The sequence below is a fragment of the Epinephelus fuscoguttatus genome, linkage group LG2 (genome assembly GCF_011397635.1).
Source record: "Epinephelus fuscoguttatus linkage group LG2, E.fuscoguttatus.final_Chr_v1".
In the NCBI taxonomy this organism is placed as follows: Eukaryota; Metazoa; Chordata; class Actinopteri; order Perciformes; family Serranidae; genus Epinephelus; species Epinephelus fuscoguttatus.
In genome coordinates, this window is record NC_064753.1 from 52,096,870 (window position 1) to 52,120,581 (window position 23,712).

At 44.4% G+C, this 23,712-nt stretch overlaps 2 protein-coding genes across 6 annotated transcripts in view; one reads left to right on the forward strand and one right to left on the reverse strand.

Annotated features, from left to right (window-relative positions):
- Nucleotides 1–23,712, reverse strand: part of LOC125900157 (uncharacterized) — a 251,790-nt gene that overhangs the window by 87,429 nt on the left and 140,649 nt on the right. The gene's annotated exons all lie outside the window — the stretch shown is intronic.
- Nucleotides 1–23,712, forward strand: part of vps13c (vacuolar protein sorting 13 homolog C) — a 124,632-nt gene that overhangs the window by 65,498 nt on the left and 35,422 nt on the right. For all 4 annotated transcript variants that reach the window (XM_049594805.1, XM_049594821.1, XM_049594799.1 and 1 more), the window contains 27 exons: nt 5,202–5,281; nt 5,404–5,463; nt 5,571–5,724; nt 5,940–6,059; nt 6,141–6,244; nt 7,391–7,558; nt 7,825–8,129; nt 9,239–9,386; nt 10,181–10,319; nt 10,446–10,567; nt 10,930–11,096; nt 12,776–13,032; nt 14,304–14,530; nt 14,781–14,873; nt 15,663–15,896; nt 15,999–16,130; nt 17,268–17,357; nt 17,519–17,674; nt 18,810–19,074; nt 19,712–19,872; nt 19,959–20,080; nt 20,421–20,718; nt 20,900–21,289; nt 21,383–21,487; nt 21,813–21,968; nt 22,211–22,336; nt 22,418–22,551. In XM_049594805.1, coding sequence (XP_049450762.1) covers nt 5,202–5,281; nt 5,404–5,463; nt 5,571–5,724; nt 5,940–6,059; nt 6,141–6,244; nt 7,391–7,558; nt 7,825–8,129; nt 9,239–9,386; nt 10,181–10,319; nt 10,446–10,567; nt 10,930–11,096; nt 12,776–13,032; nt 14,304–14,530; nt 14,781–14,873; nt 15,663–15,896; nt 15,999–16,130; nt 17,268–17,357; nt 17,519–17,674; nt 18,810–19,074; nt 19,712–19,872; nt 19,959–20,080; nt 20,421–20,718; nt 20,900–21,289; nt 21,383–21,487; nt 21,813–21,968; nt 22,211–22,336; nt 22,418–22,551 — 4,513 coding nt within the window. The remainder of the gene's footprint in view (nt 1–5,201; nt 5,282–5,403; nt 5,464–5,570; nt 5,725–5,939; nt 6,060–6,140; nt 6,245–7,390; nt 7,559–7,824; nt 8,130–9,238; nt 9,387–10,180; nt 10,320–10,445; nt 10,568–10,929; nt 11,097–12,775; nt 13,033–14,303; nt 14,531–14,780; nt 14,874–15,662; nt 15,897–15,998; nt 16,131–17,267; nt 17,358–17,518; nt 17,675–18,809; nt 19,075–19,711; nt 19,873–19,958; nt 20,081–20,420; nt 20,719–20,899; nt 21,290–21,382; nt 21,488–21,812; nt 21,969–22,210; nt 22,337–22,417; nt 22,552–23,712) is intronic.

The following is a 23,712-nucleotide window of genomic DNA, read 5'->3' on the forward strand; positions in this document are numbered from 1 at the left end:
AGTGTTCTCTGTAGTGTAGTGTAGTGTAGTGTAGTGTTCTCTGTAATGTAGTGTAGTGTTCTCTGTAATGTAGTGTAGTGTTCTCTGTAATGTAGTGTAGTGTAGTGTAGTGTTCTCTGTAATGTAGTGTAGTGTTCTCTGTAGTGTAGTGTAGTGTAGTGTTGTGTTCTCTGTAGTGTAGTGTAGTGTAGTGTTCTCTGTAGTGTAGTGTAGTGTAGTGTTCTTTGTAATGTAGTGTAGTGTAGTGTTCTCTGTAATGTAGTGTAGTGTAGTGTTGTGTTCTCTGTAATGTAGTGTAGTGTAGTGTTCTCTGTAATGTAGTGTAGTGTAGTGTAGTGTTCTCTGTAATGTAGTGTAGTGTTCTCTGTAGTGTAGTGTAGTGTAGTGTTCTCTGTAGTGTAGTGTAGTGTAGTGTAGTGTTCTCTGTAGTGTAGTGTAGTGTTCTTTGTAATGTAGTGTAGTGTAGTGTAGTGTTCTCTGTAATGTAGTGTAGTGTAGTGTTGTGTTCTCTGTAATGTAGTGTAGTGTAGTGTTCTCTGTAATGTAGTGTAGTGTTCTCTGTAGTGTAGTGTAGTGTTGTGTTCTCTGTAGTGTAGTGTAGTGTAGTGTAGTGTTCTCTGTAGTGTAGTGTAGTGTTCTTTGTAATGTAGTGTAGTGTAGTGTAGTGTTCTCTGTAATGTAGTGTAGTGTAGTGTAGTGTAGTGTACTGTAGTGTAGTGTAGTGTAGTGTTCTCTGTAATGTAGTGTAGTGTTCTTTGTAGTGTAGTGTGGTGTAGTGTAGTGTTCTCTGTAATGTAGTGTAGTGTAGTGTAGTGTTCTTTGTAATGTAGTGTAGTGTAGTGTAGTGTTCTCTGTAATGTAGTGTAGTGTTCTTTGTAGTGTAGTGTTCTTTGTAATGTAGTGTAGTGTAGTGTAGTGTTCTCTGTAATGTAGTGTAGTGTTCTTTGTAGTGTAGTGTTCTTTGTAATGTAGTGTAGTGTAGTGTAGTGTTCTCTGTAATGTAGTGTAGTGTTCTTTGTAGTGTACTGTTCTCTGTAATGTAGTGTAGTGTAGTGTAGTGTTCTCTGTAATGTAGTGTAGTGTTCTTTGTAGTGTAGTGTTCTCTGTAATGTAGTGTAGTGTTCTTTGTAATGTAGTGTTCTCTGTAATGTAGTGTAGTGTAGTGTACTGTTCTCTGTAATGTAGTGTAGTGTAGTGTAGTGTTCTCTGTAATGTAGTGTAGTGTTCTTTGTAGTGTAGTGTTCTCTGTAATGTAGTGTAGTGTAGTGTAGTGTTCTCTGTAATGTAGTGTAGTGTTCTTTGTAGTGTACTGTTCTCTGTAATGTAGTGTAGTGTAGTGTTCTCTGTAATGTAGTGTAGTGTTCTTTGTAGTGTACTGTTCTCTGTAATGTAGTGTAGTGTAGTGTTCTCTGTAATGTAGTGTAGTGTTCTTTGTAGTGTACTGTTCTCTGTAATGTAGTGTAGTGTTCTTTGTAGTGTAGTGTAGTGTTCTCTGTAATGTAATGTAGTGTAGTGTAGTGTTCTCTGTAATGTAGTGTAGTGTTCTTTGTAATGTAGTGTAGTGTTCTCTGTAATGTAATGTAGTGTAGTGTAGTGTTCTCTGTAATGTAGTGTAGTGTTCTTTGTAGTGTAGTGCTCTTTGTAATGTAGTGTAGTGTAGTGTAGTGTTCTCTGTAATGTAGTGTAGTGTTCTTTGTAGTGTACTGTTCTCTGTAATGTAGTGTAGTGTAGTGTAGTGTTCTCTGTAATGTAGTGTAGTGTTCTTTGTAGTGTAGTGCTCTTTGTAATGTAGTGTAGTGTAGTGTAGTGTTCTCTGTAATGTAGTGTAGTGTTCTTTGTAGTGTAGTGTAGTGTAGTGTTGTGTTCTCTGTAATGTAATGTAGTGTAGTGTAGTGTTCTCTGTAATGTAGTGTAGTGTAGTGTAGTGTTGTGTTCTCTGTAATGTAATGTAGTGTAGTGTAGTGTTCTCTGTAATGTAGTGTAGTGTTCTTTGTAATGTAGTGTAGTGTACTGTTGTGTGTAGTGTGGTGTTGTGTTGTAATGTAGTGTAGTGTCTCTGTAGTGTAGTGTAGTGTTCTTTGTAGTGTAGTGTCTCTCTGTAGTGTGTAGTGTGTAGTGGTCTCTGTAGTGTAGTGTAGTGTAGTGTAGTGTTGTGTTCTCTGTAGTGTAGTGTAGTGTTCTTTGTAGTGTAGTGGTCTCTGTAATGTAGTGTAGTGTAGTGTTCTCTGTAATGTAGTGTAGTGTTCTTTGTAGTGTAATGTTCTTTGTAATGTAGTGTAGTGTTCTCTGTAGTGTAGTGTAGTGTTCTTTGTAGTGTACTGTTCTCTGTAATGTAGTGTAGTGTAGTGTAGTGTTCTCTGTAATGTAGTGTAGTGTAGTGTAGTGTAGTGTTGTGTTCTCTGTAGTGTAGTGTAGTGTTCTTTGTAGTGTAGTGGTCTCTGTAATGTAGTGTAGTGTAGTGTTCTCTGTAATGTAGTGTAGTGTTCTTTGTAGTGTAGTGGTCTCTGTAGTGTAGTGTAGTGTAGTGTAGTGTTGTGTTCTCTGTAATGTAGTGTAGTGTTCTTTGTAGTGTAGTGTAGTGTAGTGTTGTGTTCTCTGTAATGTAGTGTAGTGTTGTGTTCTCTGTAATGTAATGTAGTGTTCTTTGTAGTGTAGTGGTCTCTGTAGTGTAATGTAGTGTAGTGTAGTGTTCTTTGTAGTGTAGTGGTCTCTGTAATGTAGTGTAGTGTAGTGTAGTGTAGTGTAGTGTAGTGTTCTCTGTAATGTAGTGTAGTGTTCTTTGTAGTGTAGTGGTCTCTGTAATGTAGTGTAGTGTAGTGTTCTTTGTAATGTAGTGTAGTGTTCTTTGTAGTGTAGTGGTCTCTGTAATGTAGTGTAGTGTAGTGTAGTGTTCTCTGTAATGTAGTGTTCTTTGTAGTGTAGTGGTCTCTGTAATGTAGTGTAGTGTAGTGTTCTCTGTAATGTAGTGTAGTGTTCTTTGTAATGTAGTGTAGTGTAGTGTAGTGTTGTGTTCTCTGTAATGTAGTGTAGTGTTCTCTGTAGTGTAGTGTAGTGTAGTGTTGTGTTCTCTGTAGTGTAGTGTAGTGTAGTGTAGTGTTCTCTGTAGTGTAGTGTAGTGTAGTGTAGTGTAGTGTTCTCTGTAATGTAGTGTAGTGTTCTCTGTAATGTAGTGTAGTGTAGTGTTCTCTGTAATGTAGTGTAGTGTAGTGTAGTGTTCTCTGTAATGTAGTGTAGTGTTCTCTGTAGTGTAGTGTAGTGTAGTGTTGTGTTCTCTGTAGTGTAGTGTAGTGTAGTGTAGTGTTCTCTGTAGTGTAGTGTAGTGTAGTGTTCTTTGTAATGTAGTGTAGTGTAGTGTTCTCTGTAATGTAGTGTAGTGTAGTGTTCTCTGTAATGTAGTGTTGTGTTCTCTGTAATGTAATGTAGTGTAGTGTAGTGTTCTCTGTAATGTAGTGTAGTGTTCTTTGTAATGTAGTGTAGTGTAGTGTAGTGTTGTGTTCTCTGTAATGTAGTGTAGTGTTCTTTGTAATGTAGTGTAGTGTAGTGTAGTGTTCTTTGTAATGTAGTGTAGTGTAGTGTTCTCTGTAATGTAGTGTAGTGTTCTGTCTGTAATGTAGTGTATGTAGTGCAGTGTTCTCTGTAAGTGTAGTGTAGTGTTCTCTTGTAATGTAGTGTAGCAGTGTAGTGTAGTGTTCTCTTTAATGTAGTGTAGTGTTCTCTGTAGTGTAGTGTAGTGTAGTGTAGTGTTGTGTTCTCTGTAGTGTAGTGTAGTGTAGTGTAGTGTTCTCTGTAGTGTAGTGTAGTGTAGTGTAGTGTTCTCTGTAATGTAGTGTAGTGTAGTGTAGTGTTCTCTGTAATGTAGTGTAGTGTAGTGTTCTCTGTAATGTAGTGTAGTGTAGTGTTCTCTGTAATGTAGTGTAGTGTAGTGTAGTGTTCTCTGTAATGTAGTGTAGTGTAGTGTTGTGTTCTCTGTAATGTAGTGTAGTGTAGTGTAGTGTTCTCTGTAATGTAGTGTAGTGTAGTGTAGTGTTCTCTGTAATGTAATGTAGTGTAGTGTAGTGTTCTCTGTAATGTAGTGTAGTGTTCTTTGTAATGTAGTGTAATGTAGTGTAGTGTTCTCTGTAATGTAGTGTAGTGTTCTTTGTAATGTAGTGTAGTGTAGTGTAGTGTTGTGTTCTCTGTAATGTAGTGTAGTGTTCTCTGTAATGTAGTGTAGTGTAGTGTTCTTTGTAATGTAGTGTAGTGTAGTGTTCTCTGTAATGTAGTGTAGTGTTCTTTGTAATGTAGTGTAATGTAGTGTAGTGTAGTGTTCTCTGTAATGTAGTGTAGTGTTCTTTGTAATGTAGTGTAGTGTAGTGTAGTGTTGTGTTCTCTGTAATGTAGTGTAGTGTTCTCTGTAATGTAGTGTAGTGTAGTGTAGTGTTGTGTTCTCTGTAATGTAGTGTAGTGTTCTTTGTAATGTAGTGTAGTGTAGTGTAGTGTTGTGTTCTCTGTAATGTAGTGTAGTGTTCTCTGTAATGTAGTGTAGTGTAGTGTAGTGTTCTCTGTAATGTAGTGTAGTGTTCTCTGTAATGTAGTGTAGTGTTCTCTGTAATGTAGTGTAGTGTAGTGTAGTGTTCTTTGTAATGTAGTGTAGTGTAGTGTTCTCTGTAATGTAGTGTAGTGTTCTTTGTAATGTAGTGTAGTGTAGTGTAGTGTAGTGTTCTCTGTAATGTAGTGTAGTGTAGTGTTGTGTTCTCTGTAATGTAGTGTAGTGTAGTGTAGTGTAGTGTTCTTTGTAATGTAGTGTAGTGTAGTGTTGTGTTCTCTGTAATGTAGTGTAGTGTAGTGTAGTGTTCTCTTTAATGTAGTGTAGTGTAGTGTAGTGTTCTTTGTAATGTAGTGTAGTGTAGTGTTGTGTTCTCTGTAATGTAGTGTAGTGTAGTGTTGTGTTCTCTGTAATGTAGTGTAGTGTTCTCTGTAATGTAGTGTTGTGTTCTCTGTAATGCAATGTAGTGTAGTGTAGTGTTCTCTGTAATGTAGTGTAGTGTAGTGTAGTGTTCTCTGTAATGTAGTGTAGTGTTCTTTGTAATGTAGTGTAGTGTAGTGTAGTGTTCTCTGTAATGTAGTGTAGTGTAGTGTTGTGTTCTCTGTAGTGTACTTTAGTTTCTTCTGAAGCGGACACAGCAGTGATGTTGCTGATGACATCATATCCTCTGTTTCAGACTCGAGTGGGGAGCCGCTGTGTCTCATTAGCTCTTCAGTAGAATCTGGAGCCGAACTGCTCAAAGTGCAGTACTTCAAGGTGATGATATCATCAGTTACTTGTTGAGATGTACGGGTGTGATGTCACCCGTACAGGTGTGATGTCACCTGCCAAGGCAGAGAATCAAACTGAACTTCTTGTGTGTTTGACTGTTTCTTCAGGCTGACAGGGCGGGGCCTAACTTCTCCACTGTTTATAAAAACACCGAGCAGATGATCAACGTGAGTGACACACACACTCCCTGATCTCCCTTCAATGACGTACAGAGTTCTTTCTAAGATGGTGCTGAAACGATGGCCTGGTAAAATCACTTGTTCTCTGTCTCCAGGTGACGTTCACCTCTCTGGACCTTATGCTCCACACCGAGGCTCTGCTGTCCGCCATGGACTTCCTGTCAGCGGCACTGTCATCTGGCACCATGGCGTCTCCAGAGAGAGATCTCAGACCAAAGACAGAGGACAAGACGGTGTCCACCAAGTCCAGTCAGTACCACTGTCTCCCGTAATGAGCTCCAGTCTCATCCCAGTAAACCCTCTGTCTCCCAGTATAACCACTGTCTCATAATATAACCTCTGTCTCCCAGTAAAACCTCCCTCCCAGTATAACCAGTGCATTGTGGGTCTACCAGTCTGACATAAAGTAAATCTTGATGTGTCGACTTGTCTTTAATGTGTCATGGTTTTGTGATTCCTGTCAGCTGCCCTGGTGTCACCTGCTGACAGTGACATCATTGATCTGAAGGTGATGATGACGCTGGGAGCCTTCAACGTCCTCGTGTGCGACCAGAGCTCCAACATGGCCGATATCAAGATCCAAGGTACCGAGTCAGGACTGAGTTTATGTCCCTTGTTGTCTGTCAACACCTTCGTTAACTGACCCTGTCTGACGTGTCCTTCAGGTATTAACGGCTCTCTGCTGATGCAAGGGCCACAGACTCACATATCAGCCCGCCTGAGGGATTTCATCGTCCTCAACGTTGATCCCAAAAGTGTCCACAAGAAGGTCAGTCGGTTGTTTTACTGAGTCAGTGGTAATTCTCTCGTAGAGACCACCTGATCAGAAACAGACTGAACTGATGTCTGAGTGGTTCTCTAGGACTCGTTATTGATCAGAAATATTTTCATGTGCAGTTTCAGTGAAACCATATAACAGTCGAGCCGAAAACATCGTCACAATATTTATATTGAAGGATTTTGTCAAAAACATTGTGATATTTGATTTTCTCACATCATTGACAGTAAAACTTTCTGAGACTAATCTGGACTACCCCAGATTACCCCAGACTACCTCAAACTTCCCCAGATTACCCCAGACTACCTCAGACTACCCTGGACCCGCTCTGATGTCCTGAGTTACCATGGACTACCCTGGACTGCCCCAGGCTCTTCTGGACTACCCTGTTTGCCATAGATTTACAGAGTGCCCTTAAGGTACAAACCAGGACTACTCTGACACAGTCTGGACTCCCTCAGACTACCCTGGACCCCTGGACTACTTAAGATTACTTCAGATCAGACAAATTACCTCTGACCAGTAAAATTTCCTTCAGACAACCTCTGATTAGTCTTGGTCTGTCATGGACTCCCTCATTCTACCTCGGTCTATCTTGGACTCTGTCAGTCTACCTTCGACTACACATACCACCCTGGAGTCTAGGACTGCATTTAACTGTCACTGACTACCCAGGACTACCTCAGACTCTCTCTGATCAGCCTTGGTGTACCCTGGACTCCGTTAGACTACCTTGGACTACCACTGACTACCTCAGGCTATCTCTGATCAGTCTTGGTCTATCCTTGATTCCCTCAATCTGCCTCAGTCTACCCTGGTCTCTTTGAAACTACCATGGACTACAACACACAACCCTGGACTCCAAGACTACATTATACTACCACTGAGTACCCTGAAGTGCCTCAGACAACTTTGGACTACCTCGGACTGCTTCAGACTATCTCTGATCTGCCTCAGTCTACCCTGGACTCTGTCGAACTACCATGAACTACCACACACCACCCTGGACTCCAGGACTACATTATACTACCACTGAGTACCCTGGAGTACCTTAGACTGCCCTGGACTCTGTCAAACTCCTCTATATATTGAGACTGTACTGGACCACCCTTTATCACTAGTGTCTCTGTCCTTCAGGCGATTTCTATCATGGGTGATGAGGTGTTTAGCTTCACCATGAGTCTGACTCCTAACGCCACGGAGGGCGCCAGTTACGCCGACACCTCTAAAACTGATGGTAGAGTGAAGCTGAATGTGGGCTGCATCCAGGTGGTTTACCTGCACAAGTTCATCATGTCTCTGCTGGTGAGTTCGCTGCAGCTCTGAGAGTTTAAAGGTTTGTTTGTAATTAACGAGGTTATTTCAGTTTGTAGTTCGTGTCCGTCCGCGTCAGGTCAGAATGAATTTATTGGACTTAATCTCCACAGGTGTGACATATCTCAGATTATCAGAGAGTCAGTTTGAATTAGTGTGTAAAAATTATTAATTTTTAATGTTCAGTTGTTTTATTGTTGTAATATTGTTAATATTTTTGTTTTTGATGAAAGAAGATTTTTTTGTCTTTTCGTTAGAACTTCACCAACAACTTTCAGACAGCTAAAGAAGCTCTGAGTGCTGCCACGGCTCAGGCGGCGGAGAAGGCGGCATCCAGTGTTCGAGACTTCGCCCAGAAGAGTTTCCGTCTGTCCATGGATATCAAGCTGAAGGCTCCGCTCATCATCATCCCCCAGTCCTCCACCTCCCATGATGCACTTGTGATGGACCTGGGTCTGATCACAGTGGAAAATAGCTTCTCTCTGCTGCCCGTTGATGGATGTCCGCTGCCGGCCGTCATCGACAACATGGACGTCCAGCTGACACACCTCAAACTCTCCAGGTCAGTCAGTAGGTTCACGTTCTGCCGTGGTCCTGCCAGATGCCTCCTGCTGCTGCTGCTGCCATCATTAGTCATTAGTCATACTTCTACTGTTATTATACACATATGACTATTGTCACACATGTATACTGCCAGATATTAATACATACTTTCAACATATTGTACCACAGTAGCCAGAACTATAATATTATTACTTTCATTAATGTTGTTGTAAGCTACTGTCATTACCTGCATCTCTCTCTCTCTCCCTCTCTCTCTCTCTCTCTCTCTCTCTGTCTCTCTCTCAATTCAATTCAGTTCAATTCAATTCAATTCAATTCAATTCAAATGGCTTTATTGGCATGAGGTAACACTGTACATATTGCCAAGCAAGCGTTTGGAATTCAAAATAATAATAGCAATAAAGGAAAACAATATTTACAATAAATTAGTTATAATCTATACTGTTGGTAATACTGTATGTATAATATGTATAACTATGACTGACTTCATCACAGTCATAGTCACATTCAATCAATCTCAGTAATAACAATAATAATAATAACAGTAATAACAAAAAAAGAAGAAAACAACAAATATGTGTGTCACTTCCTGTCTCTCAGTCTATGGCAGGCACTCTCTCTCTCTCTCTCTCTCTCTCTCTGTCTCATTGTGTCATGTGGATTACTGTTAATTTATCATGCTGATCTGTTCTGTACGACATCTATTGCACGTCTGTCCGTCCTGGAAGAGGGATCCCTCCTCAGTTGCTCTTCCTGAGGTTTCTACCGTTTTTTCCCCGTTAAAGGGTTTTTTGGGGAGTTTTTCCTGATCAGCTGTGAGGGTCATAAGGACAGAGGGATGTCGTATGCTGTAAAGCCCTGTGAGGCAAATTGTGATTTGTGATATTGGGCTTTATAAATAAAATTGATTGATTAATTGATTCAAAGATCAATGTCGAGGTGATCATGTTCTTCTTGTCCCTGTAAGACGAGTTCAGAAGCTAAAGGAGTAGTACTGCACACATCTTTTTTTATAGTTCTGATATTAACAGGAGAAATTAAATGTTCCCGTGGTCACTTTATAAACAAACCACTTGTGATGTCACTCAGTCTGTTGTTGTCTGTCAGGACCTGTATGGATCCAGCGACTGGTCGACCCACGACGGAGCTGCTGGAACCAGTAAACCTGCACCTGAACATCAAGAGGAACCTGGCAGCTTCCTGGTACAAGAAGATGGTCGCTGTGGAGATCGATGGAGATCTGAAGCCCATGAAGGTAGGAGGAGTAGGAGTAGGAGTAAGAGAAGGAGGAGGTGGAGGAGGAGGAGGAGGAGAGGAAGAGGAGGGGGAGGAGCAGATATTATAACACACCTTCTGTTAGCGTATATATGGTCCTAAGGACAGAAGGATGTCATATGTTGTAAAGCCCTGTGAGGCAAATTGTGATTTGTGATATTGGGCTTTATAAATAAAATTGATTGATTGATTGATTGATTGATTGATTGATTGATAAGAGCCCTGAGTTAAAGCCTCTCTGTTTGTAACTCTGTTTTTGTTTCTGTAACCAGTTGTCGTGTCCTCCACCGAAGGTACAGTTTGTTCTGTGATAGATCTACTACTGTAGTTGGTGACAGTTTACTGCTCTGCCATCTTTATGTATCAGGTTTATTTGTGTCAGACCGAGTCTCGTCTCTGAAACTTCAGATTGCTGTGATTATTTAAGGCTGATTAAATGTTTTTTTCATTGTGTTTGTGATTCGCGATAGAACTCTCCCCGACCACCACCACCACCCTGTTGTCTGTGATCATGTACACAGATGTCCACTCAGGTGGCGTCCAGATTTCTGACATCAGTGTAAACCTGAAGAGATCACTGAGCTGTGTCACTGCAGATCAGATCATCATTGTTACAGACACAAGTGATCACAGAGGAAGTTAGAGCCGTAGCTACAGGCTAGGCTAGCAGTTTCCCCTGCTTTCTGTCTTTATACTAAGCTAGGCTAACCAGAGATGTACAGAAACAGGACGGTTCCACTCAGACGTCACATCTGGAGGTGTTTGTGTCTGCAGGTGGAGCTGAGTCAGGATGACTTGAAGGTGCTGCTGAGGATCCTGATGGAGAACCTTGGAGAGGCTGGCAGTCTGGAGCCCAGCACCCCCAGACAGGAGGCCGGAGTTCAGCTCCAAGCAGCAGGAGGCCCCCCTACAGGTCTCTACATGTTCATACAGAATTACATCCACCTTGACAGAGGGTCACTCTCTGATCAGCAGGTCTGAGGTCAGGTCTCTGGTGTCAGTGGTTTCAGCTCTCTTGATCCGTGTGTTCTGAGTTCAGGTGATGTCGGGAAAGCAGCTGTAAGCAGCGATGAAGAGGAGGACAAAGCTCTGGAGACCCTGAAGTTTAATTTCAGCATTGAGTCTCTTGGTCTGGTTCTATACGGCAGTGACTTTAAACAGGTCAGTCTTACTCCTGGATGTGGGTTCTCTCAGTGTTCTGGGAGGTTCTGTCTGTGGTTCCTTCTGATCTACCAAGAATCCATCAAAGGCTGATGGAGCAGTTGGTCCAGGATCAGTTGGTCCAGGATCAGCTGGTTCAGGATCAGCCGGTTTTGGATAAACTGGTGCAGGATTCAGCTGGTTCAGGATCAGCTGGTTTTGGATCAGCTGGTTCAGGATCAGCCGGTTTGGGATCAGCTCGTTCAGCATCAGCTGGTCTGCAATCAGTTGATCCAGGATCAGTTGGTCCTTGATCAGTTGGTCCAGGATCAGCTCTCTGGTTGCTGGATTTTGTGTCTGATGGAGGTTTGTGGTCCCTGCAGCCATCAGACCTGCAGCACCAGGAAAACCTCAGACTGGGAGAGTTTGCCCTCCACCTGTTGAAGGCTTCAGGGCGGATCTGGACCAATGGCAGCATGGAGGTGACCACCGTGCTGGGCGCCTGCACGCTGGACGACCTGAGGACGGGCATGGAGAGGGTGACGTCACGGTAACGGTCACATGATCTCTGGTTTCTCTCCACCAGTGTTCAGACAGACGCTGAAGAAGAAGAAAGAAACTATTCTTCTACAGCTGGATGTTGGGCTGCGGTCAAAAAGTCCCTCCTATCGTCTTTTCCTAACCACTTTTCCTTGACCTCAATGGAAAATGTCACGAGGTCAAGGGAAGATGTGAGGGAGAATTCATAAGGACTTAGGAAAAGACAACTGCGGTGCTGAGAGAATCCGACTGCACTTACACTGGGCTACGTAGTGATGCGACGGCGGATATTATTGACGTGGGTCTGCTGTGGTGAAAATACAGTGTTCTGAAGACTACAAAAAGCGCATCTTAGATAATGCGCCCCGTACGTTCTCATCGTGTTGATTCATGCAGGAAATATAAACGTAGACAACACGGCGAAAGATATTATTTAATTACTAAGGTCGGAATTGAATTAAAAAAAGGAATATAGGCTGCCAGCCACAAACTGAAACGAAAAAAATTTAAGAGGGCACTGAGTGTGCAAACCTAAGTAGTAAAATTAATTAATGATATTACTGAAGGTCGTAAATGCGCACAGCATCTCTCTTTATGGGGAAACGCGCTTATTGTTTCTGCTGCGGGGTGGGGGGTGGGGTGGGGTGCTCGCTGCAGGTATTTAATAACCTCAGGCAGATATCTTTTAACGTTACAGTCTTTTGTGTTTTTGTTATGATCCTTCCACTGTAGCTCTGCAGGAAACACTGTACAGGGGAATACAAAGTGGGAAGCAGTAACGTCATTGATTATTTAAATCTCCAGATACGCCAAGTATATGTGCATTTACGCACGAGGCACAGCAGCGTTACTTCATTGATTATCTATCTATTTCTTTAGATTCAATTTTATTTATATAGTGCCAAATCACAACAAAAGTCATCTCAGGGCACTTTACACACAAAAATTGGAAAATTAAAATAATGCATTGTATATTTGTATATTTGTTTATCCTGTTACACAGCAAGTTAAACAAAGCTGTGAACGGAGGGTACACCAATAGTAGCGAAACGTTCATAGTTCGCGTCTAAGTTTAACATAATGTTGAAAATTCAAAACATATAGCATATGAACAAGTTATGGCTTGAGAAGTATAAGGCTTCATACAAGAGTAACTTACATGGTGATCTCCTTCCTTTCTCAGTCATGTTGATCTTTTTCTTTTTTGATCCTTTCCTTTCATAAAGGATGGTCGAGTGTACCCTATGCTAAAGGAGATTAGAGAGGAAGCATTGAAGCACCTTTCCTTGAAATTTAGAGAATTCGACCAGCTCTTATCATGGCTGCCACCATGGCTGCCACTTACTTCCGGGTCATTTCACTCAGTTAGGAACCTTCCTAAGCAAAAAAGACTGTTCGACCGCAGCCTCCGTCTGACTCCAGACTGGTGCCTGTGTTGCCCCCTACTGGTTCCTCCACCATCTGCTGATGAGAACACAGGAAGTTTTACTGCAGCGGACAGGACCCACTGCAGTAAAACTTGTTTTAACCCTCACAAACACTTTAACAGTGTCGTTTGATGTTTGATCTGTGACTGTTTACTGTGACACAAATATCAGGAGGTTTCTATGTGACACCTGTGAACCTGTGGTTGTTTAATCAAACTAATGATGTGCTGACTCACCTGAACTCCACCTGTTGTAACGGCAGGATGGTCGGCCGCAGAGATGAGGACAGCCCTGAGGCCATGATCGATGTGACGTATCGACAGAGCGCCGCAGAGCGGGAGGTGGTAGCTGTTCTGCAGAAACTCTACCTCTGTGCCAGCGTGGAGTTTCTGATGGCCGTGGCAGATTTCTTTCTGCAGGCTCTGCCGCAGAGTTCAACCACGACCGCCGCCGGTGCCACGCAGAGTGACAGGCTGCCGCTGAGACAGACCACTGAGCCACGAGCCGACAACAAGACCGGTGAGAACGACAGGTCGAAACCCCTGAGGTCAAATAAAGTCAAAGAGGCGTCACGTTTTCAGGTTGTCTGTCGGTAGGGTTGGGATCCGGATCCGGTTCTTTTTTGGAACCGGGTCCAAAGTTCCGGTTCCGGAACCGGTTCCATTACATTTGGCGTAACAGTTCCTGCAAACGGTTCCTAGATTGTAAAAAAAACAAACAAACAAACAAAAAAAAAAACGTCACATGCATTTCCATTAGAGTGCGGCACGGCTGCATATTTCTGTCCGAACCCGACCGAGCCCGACATTATCTAATCACTAAAGCACTGAGTTTGTGTCACACAGTTGCCATGGTTACAGGCTATTTAACAGGCCAGGCGTGCGCCGTGGGTGCTCAGCGGAGAGGGAGACCTCCGTGTTTGAGACGTGAGCGGGCGACGGGAAGTCCGAGGCTTCCAGCGAGGGGAGAGGGAGAAATATAACAAAATAAGATAAAATAGGAGAAACCTGTCTCCCTCTCTTATTTTATTTTCAGCATTTAATCAAGGCGGAGGCGGGCGGTGGAGGCGGGCGGCAGAAGGTCCGACGCTTCCAGTGAGGGGAGAGGTAGAAACTAACAGCCAATGTGTGTGTGTGTGTGTGTTATGTTCAGGTGTTGTCACGTAAATAACAGTGCCCAAGCATGAATGCATATACGTATTTTTTATTACATTGCTGTGGTTAATTTGAGGTAAAAGTGTTACTGTAGAAATCAGAAAATCACTTTTTGTTGTTATATATTCTCAGGGAGATGATACAAGCTCTAAATCTGAAATACACACCACACACAAATGTGCATTTTCATCTAATTGTACTGTGCAACAGTTAGAATAAAGTTTTTGTATTTGTGTGATTGCATTTGTGTTTATTATATACTTGTTTAAGTATAGCAAGTATAATGAATATAATGTAGGAATCAGTAAGAGGAATCGGTAAGGAATCAGAATCATTAAAATCCTAACCAACCCTATCTGTCAGTGTCATTTTCGTTAACACGATATCTCAAGAATACCTCGAGAGAATTTCTTTAAATGTGGCACAAACATCCACATGGACTGAGGAATAAACTGAATATAAGTTAGTGATCAAAGGTCAAATGTCAGCTTGACCTTCGACCTTGAACTTGGCTTGGCGAGGTGTCTAGGTCCCTTCCTGTTGGCGCCCCACCTGACAACATCATGAAGTCTTAGAACTGCTCATACAGACAGAAACCAGAGCAGGAAGTGAACTGTGTTTGTCTCCTGTCTGCAGCCTCGGCGGTCAGGACTCGTCTGCGGGCGGTGGTGGTGGATCCGGAGGTGGTGTTTGTGGCCAGTCTGATGAAGGCCGACGCCCCCGCCCTCGTGGCCTCATTTCAGTGTGACTTCACGCTGCAGGCGGAGGAGGACGGTACCCAGAACATGAGAGCCAACCTGAGGGAGCTGAAAGTCCTCGCCTGCCCCTTCATCCGAAACAAGGAGGACAAGGCAGTCACCACTGTAAGATCACATGACCACATGAGCAGCTCACACAATGTTTGAAATGTTCTAGATCTTATCATCAAACCAACAACACTCGTCCGTCCGTCAGTACTGTCTGACTTCCTGTCTGTGGCTCTCAGCTCAGAGCTCATTGGTTCCTGCTGAAGATGTAAATCTGTCATCAGCAGTTTTTAACAGACGTTAGTCAGACAGGAGGAAACACTGTGTTTGTTGGGACTGTTTTCATCAGTATGTCTCTGTCCAACAGGTGCTGAGACCCTGCTCTGTTGCCTTGGAAACCAAAACCCACCCTAACCAACCACTGAGCGGCGTTGTGACGGTGGAGGAAGTCATCGTCAAGGTACAGTCAGAGATACTGGATGAAGCGAGATATCCCACTCAGCTCACTTCCTGATTCAGTGACGTCAGCGCCAAGCCCCCGTAGGAGACTTGCGGCAGGTCTGAATGTATTGTCGTCAATGAGGAAAATGAACGTGATCACAATTTATGGTCAATTCTTTTGCCCTGTAGTCACTAAAGTAAATATTGGGTTAGTTTTCCACAAGCCACACATCTTACCAACATTCTAAAGCTGCATTTTTCATCCGCACAGATCAAGAGAAAGTTAACTTTGTTTGAGCCCTGTCCGTCTCAGAAAACAAGTTCTCGCGAGATCTTGTGATCTTGATAAACAGGCGGTAAAATCACAGTTAGCTTACAAATGGTTATTTACCGCTAGTAATAAATAAAAAATGCCCAAGCTTTGTGCAACAATAGGCTGCAATAATTGGAAGAATGTATTTTCATTCCACCTGCTTCTTGATCTGCATACACAGACATCCACAGAGCCTCTGTTCAACACAAGGTGGTGGGGTTGAGGGAGAACAGGCTCTGATTGGAGGGAGAGCTAACCACGCCCACTTAGGAGACAGGAAGTAACCATTCTCTTAACATTGGATAAGCCTACGGTGGGGTATCTCCTTTATCCACTATCTCTCATACGGTCATTAATTACAACAATGTCCGAACCACACCTGTGATCAGAGACAGAGTCTGCCTGCCTGCTTGCCTGCCTGCCTGTCTGTCTCTGATGTGTCCACAGTGACCTCATCATCATCATCTTCATCAGAAGTGTGTCTTTGTCCCACAGATCTCTCCGTTCATCCTCAACACAGTGATGACCATAACAGCCGCTATGACGGTGAAGCAGCATGACGAGCAGAGTTTGGAGCTGCAGACGGACGTCAGTGACCTCTGGTCGGTCATGAACATCTACGGCTGTAACTACTGGTTCCTGGGAGTTGACCAGGCCACTGAGGTCACAGAGAGCTTCAGAGAGCAGGACGGGCACAACGCGGGTGAGAGCTTCACCGCAGAGGTCAAGGTATGACCTTCCAGCGCCTCCCAAAAAAAAGATCTGATTCTGAAATTTTACAAAGACATGATCCAATCTGTTTCCTGTTGACGAGGTGTGGTCACCCTACAGGTGGTCCAGGTGACTCTGGAGTCCGGTTTGGGTCATCGGACCGTCCCTCTGCTGCTGGCCGAGTCCTCCTTCAGTGGATCAGCCAAAAATTGGTCATCTCTGCTGCAGCTGAGAGCCGACATGACGCTGGAGGTGAGAACTGAACTGAAGTGAACCTGAAACTGAAACTGAAACTGAAACTGAAATTGAACCTGAACCTGAACCGGTCCATCACGCCCGATAATGTTAAAATCAGTTCCCTGCAGGGATTTCTTTACACTCCATAGATCTGTAACTATGGAATAAGTCTGTTGGAAACCATGTATATAGGATCAGGATCGTTCTGGAGAAACACGTGAAACTCATCTTCACATCTCCTGACCACTTTAACAACACTCGTCACATTCACCCGTTTACACGCTGGTGTTTGAGACTGCGATTTAGGTAGGGCTGACCCAAAAAATTCGAAAATTCGAAGCTTCATTCGATGGCACGGGATTCGATTGTGAAAAAAAAAAAATTGAATAGTCAGCCTTTTTTTTCTTCCGTTTTTTGGGGGACCTTGAATGCAACACCATCTCTGACAAGGAAATAGAAAGCCCGACGTGCAATGAATGGAGACCTATTATCCTGCTTGAACACAGACAACTAAATTCTTTCAACAATGTGACTCTAAATAATGATGAAATAGATTTTATTGATGTAAAATGATATGCTCATGGTGACATTTTCCACCGGTCCGCTGCACTCTGAGTCTGGTGTCAGTGACACATGCTGCTCTAATTCGCGCATCTGTCTGCTTGCGCTGTGCACATCCCATTTGAAACAACTTCAGAAAGTATTGAGTTTGAAATGACAGCATGATGCATTAACTTTATCAAGGCAATGGGAGCGGATAAGAAGTAGAAATATAAAGATACAGAGGGCATGATAAATAACGGCCCTTTTATGATGTAGTCTGTTTGAAGTGAAGCTGGTAGCCTCTGCAGCTGTGGTGAGTAAAAGCCACTATTTTTAAATTTTCTTACTTTAAGTGAATGTCAGTTTTTCCAGTATCGTACAGCCCTAGTTTGTCCAAGGGTACTTGACTTGTGGACTGGAGGAGATGGGGATCAAACCGCTGATCTCCCAATAGGTGAACAACCTTTTAGCTTGACCGTAGTGAAACTGACGCACAGCAGGATGGATGAGTGATGGGCTGCTGCTGCTGCTGCTGCTGCTGCTGCTGCAGAAACAAATACGAAGATGTTTTATGTCTGATGAATGTTGACCGCTGTTGTGCGTCTGCAGGTGAACTACTTCAATGAGATCCAGGCAGTGTGGGAGCCTCTGATCGAACGAGTCGACAGTGGCAGACGCAGGTGGAACCTGGAGCTCGAGGTAAATCACACATAAACACTGAAACCATCACCACACACTGACAAGTACACATCATATGACTTCACCTCGGTGTTTGTCAATGCAGAACTGTTTATAAAGGATGTCTCTGCTCAGTTTTCCCCCCTCCCAGTCTTTAAATGTTGATATCCTCATTCCTGCAGATGAAGAACAACCCAGTCCAGGACAAGAGTCCAGTTCACGGAGATGACTTTGTGATTCTACCTGAACCTCGAACAGCCATCAACATCTGCTCCAAAGACACCATGAACATCACCGTCTCCCAGTGTAGCCTCAACGTGTTGAACAACCTCGCCAAGGTACGACACATCCTCTATAACCTCACCTAGATACAACACATCCTCTGTAACCTCACCGGGATACAACACATCCTCTGTAACCTCGCCAAGATACATCACATTATCTATAACCTCACCAAGATACAACACATCCTCTATAACCTCAGCAAGATACAACACATCCTCTATAACCTCACCTAGATACAACACATCCTCTGTAACCTCACCGGGATACAACACATCCTCTGTAACCTCACCAAGATACAACACATCCTCTATAACCTCACCTAGATACAACACATTCTCTGTAACCTCGCCAAGATACATCACATTCTCTATAACCTCACCAAGATACAACACATCCTCTGTAACCTCACCGAGATACAACACATCCTCTATAACCTCACCTAGATACAACACATCCTCTGTAACCTCACCAAGATACAACACATCCTCTGTAACCTCACCAAGATACAACACATCCTCTGTAACCTCACCAAGATACAACACATTCTCTGTAACCTCACCAAGATACAACACATCCTCTGTAACCTCACCAAGATACATCACATTCTCTATAACCTCACCAAGATACAACACATCCTCTGTATCCTCACCAAGATACATCATATTCTCTATAACCTCACCAAGATACATCACATCCTCTATAATCTCACCAAGATACATCACATCCTCTGTAACCTCACCAAGATACATCACATCCTCTATAACCTCACCAAGATACATCACATCCTCTGTAACCTCACCAAGATACATCACATCCTCTGTAACCTCACCAAGATACATCACATTCTCTATAACCTCACCAAGATACATCACATCCTCTGTAACCTCACCAAGATACATCACATCCTCTATAACCTCACCAAGATACATCACATCCTCTGTATCCTCACCAAGATACATCATATTCTCTATAACCTCACCAAGATACATCATATCCTCTATAACCTCAGCAAGATACAACACATCCTCTGTAACCTCACCAAGATACATCACATCCTCTGTAACCTCACCAAGATACATCACATTCTCTATAACCTCAGCAAGATATAACACATTTTAATATTATAACTCTCTAACCTCAGTTTTTGGCGAACCTAACAGTAATTTGTGTTTGCTGTGTTTTGATCAGGCATTCTCAGAGGGCACAGCCTCCACTTTTGACTACTCTCTGAAGGAGAAGGCCCCCTTCACCATCAGAAACTCTCTGGGGATTCCACTCATCGTGCAGCACAGCGCCACCCTGAGGCCGGTGGGTTCGTCAGCGCAGGGAAAACTTCACGAGCTGTCGGTGGATCAGAGCATGGACCTGGAGCACTCCATGTTCGAACCGTCGTCACGTGGCAAACTGTCGGCTCTGCAGCGACAGGAGAGCTGCTTGTTCAACCTCACCATTGGTCAGAGTGCCTCGCTGTCACCACAGTCTCATTCTGTTGTTTCAACATTCACACCAACACTCATTAGTGTCTGCTGCAGGTGTGAGAAACAGACGATAAGTGTTCTTTACATTCTTAGTCAGTAAAACATGTTGTCCAGGAGTTCTGACATCTGCAGCAGCATCAGGTTCAGCTGGTGTCACACAAATGGAGCTCAGAGGCACCTGACAGTGTTTATCGTGCTGTTTGGTATCAGGCTGAAACTTAATCACACATGTCCTGTCAGCCAGTGTGTTAGTACTGACAGTTTAACACAGAGTAGTTGAATGTCATCAGACGCTCAGTCTGCGGGACGTTTGGGGGGTGTTGATTATGGAGGTCAGGAAAACCTGTAGAGGAGTCGCGCCTTCCAGTCAGCTGAGGCTCAGGAGGTAAAGCTGGGTTGATGGTTCGATCCCTGACTCCTCTTTTCCACAATTTCAGGTGTCTTTGAGCAGGACACAGATGTTCTAATGTCTGTCCAGCACCTTGTGTGGTCGCCTGCTCATGAATGAATGAATGAATGAGAGGAAAGATTATAAAACACACAGTCACATTAAATAAAACTGGAGACTTGTGAGTGAAGACCAAAAATGCTGATGTGTTTCTGAACCCTCAGTTCCCTCCGGATACAGCGAGATCTCCAACATCGCTGTCGACAAACCCGGTCGTCGTCTTTACAACATCCGTGGTCCGATGCTGCAGGAGGCAGTTTCTGTGCTGCTGCAGATCGATGCTGCCGAGGGCAACAAGGTCATCACTGTCCGCTCACCGCTGCAGGTCTGAATCTAAAACACAGAGACTTCTGAACATGTTGACGAGTCAGCAGTGGGAGGAGCCTTGTTTCTAACTGTTTGTGTTTTCAGATAAAGAATCACTTCTCGGTGCCGTTCATCATCCTGAAGTACTGTCCCACATCCAGGAGCCTGCAGAGCATCGGACAGGCTGAACCAGAGACAGAGTTTCACATCGCCTTGGAAACGTACAGGTAGCTTCACACCGCTGTGCTCAGGGGCCAGAATTCGCATCAGCACCAACGATGGGGTGTGTCTGTCTCTTATCTCAGTTGGTGTTTGTTGGTTTGTGATAATCGTCCTGTAGAACTGTGGAGTCAATGTCAGGACAAGAAAACATAAACGGGGAATGTTTTATATCCTGTTTGAGGAGCTGATATCAGGAACTAAATGTTTTGGCTGAAAGAGAGCGACGAGTCTCAGCCTTCTGACACTCTGTACTTATTATAGTTCAGCAAATAGAGGAGATTCTGGTTTTTCCGGTCTTGGTAGTTCAGAAGTTGTTGACTGTAGTTTCTTCTCTGTCCTCCCCAGATGTCAGCTGTTTGTGCGTCCGGCGGGTCCTCTGGAAGGTCAGTACGGCCCTTCATCCACCTGCGTGGCGTGGAAGGAGCAGGTGCACCGTAGCTCAGAGGTGCATTCAGTGCTGCAGTGTCCCGCGACCGACAGCAGTCTGCTGCCGCTGATGGTTAGCACGCTGGCTGTCCCTGACAACCTACGACACATTGCCAGTCATGGAGAGGAGGACTGGGACCCAGCCTACATCATCCACCTCCACCCTGTGGCCACGCTACGAAACTTGCTGCCGTACACCGTCCGCCACATGATGGAGGTAAAACAGGCAGAAAGACAAATGGTGGAGGGTGTTTGAATGGGTCAGAGAGTTTATCAGTATCATGTGAAGCACAACAGACCAGTCAGATTTAAAATGATTAAAAGATCTGATTCACTGAAGACATTGTCACAAAGGGAGACCCTCAGATAATCTGGTCTGGTCTGATCTGGTCTTTCAGAGCTCAGCAGACTCCTATGAGCTTCAGGAAGGCAGCACGTCGGACCTCCTGAATGCTCGTGTCTCAGGTGAGATCGTGTCGCTGGTGCTGATGAGGTATCAGGGCCGCGACTGGCACGGACACATTCGTATTGAACAGGAAATGCCTGAGTTCTTGGCTGTGTGTCTCACCTGTGATTCGGACACCAACATGACGGTGGATGTGAGCATTCACGTGACGAGGACAAGGAGCCGCCTGCTGCTGTCACTCTTCAGCCCATACTGGATCATCAACAAGACTTCTCGAGTGCTGCAGTACAGAGCCGAAGACATCAGCGTCAAACACCCGGCCGACTTCAGAGACATCATCTTGTTCTCCTTCAGGAAGAAGAACCTGTTCAGCAAGAGCAAGGTGAGAATAACACCTGCTGCCAGAGTCCCGAACTCCGTCTGAAGAGACAGACATGTCTGTCTGATGTTTGATTGTTCTGATTGTTTGTTGCAGCTCCAGCTGTGTGTCTCCACCAGTTCCTGGTCGGATGCATTCTCTCTGGACACTGTGGGCAGTTATGGCTGCGTTCGCTGTCCCGCCAACAACATGGACTTCCTGGTAACTAAAAACTCTTCAGTACAAAAATTAAAACGCAGGATGGTCAGGAGATAAACACGAGATGTCCGACTGTATCCGGTCGCATTCTCCAGTTTACAGGTCGACACGCTGTTCTGACCCACAATCCTCTGCACAGCAACATCACATCGACTGAGCCACAGACAGATAGTGTTTATTACTGTATATCTTTATGGATGCTTTTCCACTTTGTTTTTACCTTTATGGCCCAAACATGAATCTGATTGATGTGAAGAACAGATAACAGGAGCTTGGTTCTCTGCTGTTTCACTCTGGCGTCCTCAGTCCTCTGTGTCTGTGTGTCCAGGTGGGCATCAGTATCCAGATGAGCAGTTTTAACCTGACCAGGATCGTCACCATGAGTCCGTTCTACACGCTGGTTAACAAGTCTTCATATGAGCTGGAAGTTGGAGAAGTCACCGGTCAGACCTCCACCAAGTGGCACTACATCTCCTCCACCGAGGTGAATGTGACGTCTGTTCGTTTGTCCCAGAGACAGTTGGTGTCACTGTAAGAGTCCATGACTCCAGACACCTGCGGACACTCTCTGTTTGTGTCGCAGCCACAGCGGTCTCCTTAGGTCGTCTTAGAGCTGCTGATCTGTTCTCCTTCTGTTGTTTTTGAACTGTAGCTGTTCTTCTGTTGCTGTTGATCTGTTCTTCTTCTGTTGTTTTTGTTGATCTGTAGCTGTTGTTGTTATTGCAGTGTCTCCCTCTGTGGCCTGAAAATGGTTCAGGGAAGTTGTGCGTCCGTGTTGTCGGATCAGAATCCACCTCTAAGTTCTTCTTCTTTAACCGTCAGGACAACGGCACCCTGCTGAGCCTTGACATGGTCAGTGTCTCTACTGGACCAATCACAGCTCATGTTACTCTGACACTGTCAGTTGTTGTTTACATGTGTGTGTTTTTTCAGTGCGGCGGGATCATCGTAGACGTCAACATCTCTGATCTGTCGACCGTCATCAGCTTCAGTGATTATTATGAAGGAGCAGCTCCGGCCCTGCTGCTCAACCACACGCCTTGGGTCACCATCAGCTACAGGCAGCGGTCAGCACACACACACACAAACACACACACACAGTGCAGCAGGTCGTACGTCCTCATCAGATCTATAAACGGTCACTGTGTCCTGTTGGCACCCCCCTCCTGAATGTGTCTGGAAATCATCCACCAGCAGGATCCCGATCCGATGACCTCATCACCTGAATGTCCTCCTCTTATCCTGAAGAAACCCTAGCTCAATGCTGACCACGCCTCCACTGCACCAGACTTCCTGTCACATATTCTGTTTGTGGCTTTCATGAACAGAATCATTCATGAAAGCCACAAACAGAATATGTGACAGGAAGTCTGGTGGAGAACACTTCTGATCATAAAAGACTGAAGGACTAATGGTGATGGTACCCCAAAACTCCCACAGTCCCCCTCAGGTCATGGTCACAAACCTTCTGCAGGTCTGCAGAACTCATGTAGAGGAGTCAACAGCTGCCTCAGTGACCTCTGACTCTGTGGACGAGGTGTTGCTCAGGTTCAGTTTATCCGCCAGTCAGGTCTGAGTTCTCCTCTCTGCTGAGAATAGCCTGGACTGAACCGAAATGTTCAGAGGTTTGTCAGAACCTCTTTGAGGCTGGCTAAAAGTCCATCTGTTTTGCTTTAGTGACCACAGAAGAAGAAGATTTCCGTCCTCCTGACCTTTTGACCCTGCTGCTCCAGAAGTCTCCTGGACAAACCGAGTCTGAACCAAGCACCCAGCAGGTTCTTTGGTTGCCACCGCGACAGCTGCACCATGTCCCAAACCTTCTCTTGATGCAGGAACTCTTCCTGTTGAGGAAGGAGCTGAAGACCTTTTGAAGACGACACGCAGCCAGACAATCCCAGTTCAAACATCTGATCCAGCGCACTACCAGGTGGTGATCAGCTGACAGCTGCACTGATCTCTGTACCCAGGATTCTCTGCAGTCTCCGACCAGAGACCTGAAGACCGGCGGGTTCAAGGACCTGCTGTCTGGTGCAGTGAGGTGGAAATTATCCCCTTCAATACACAACTTCATCAACAACACACAGAGGACATCTGAGGAGGAAGCAACAGGAAAAGTCCTGATGTGTCACTGCTAGGGCTGGGTATCATTCAAAGATTTTCAATGTCGATACCGATACCTTCACTTTGATACCGGTTCCAGAACAATACTTTTTTCGATATCAGTTTTA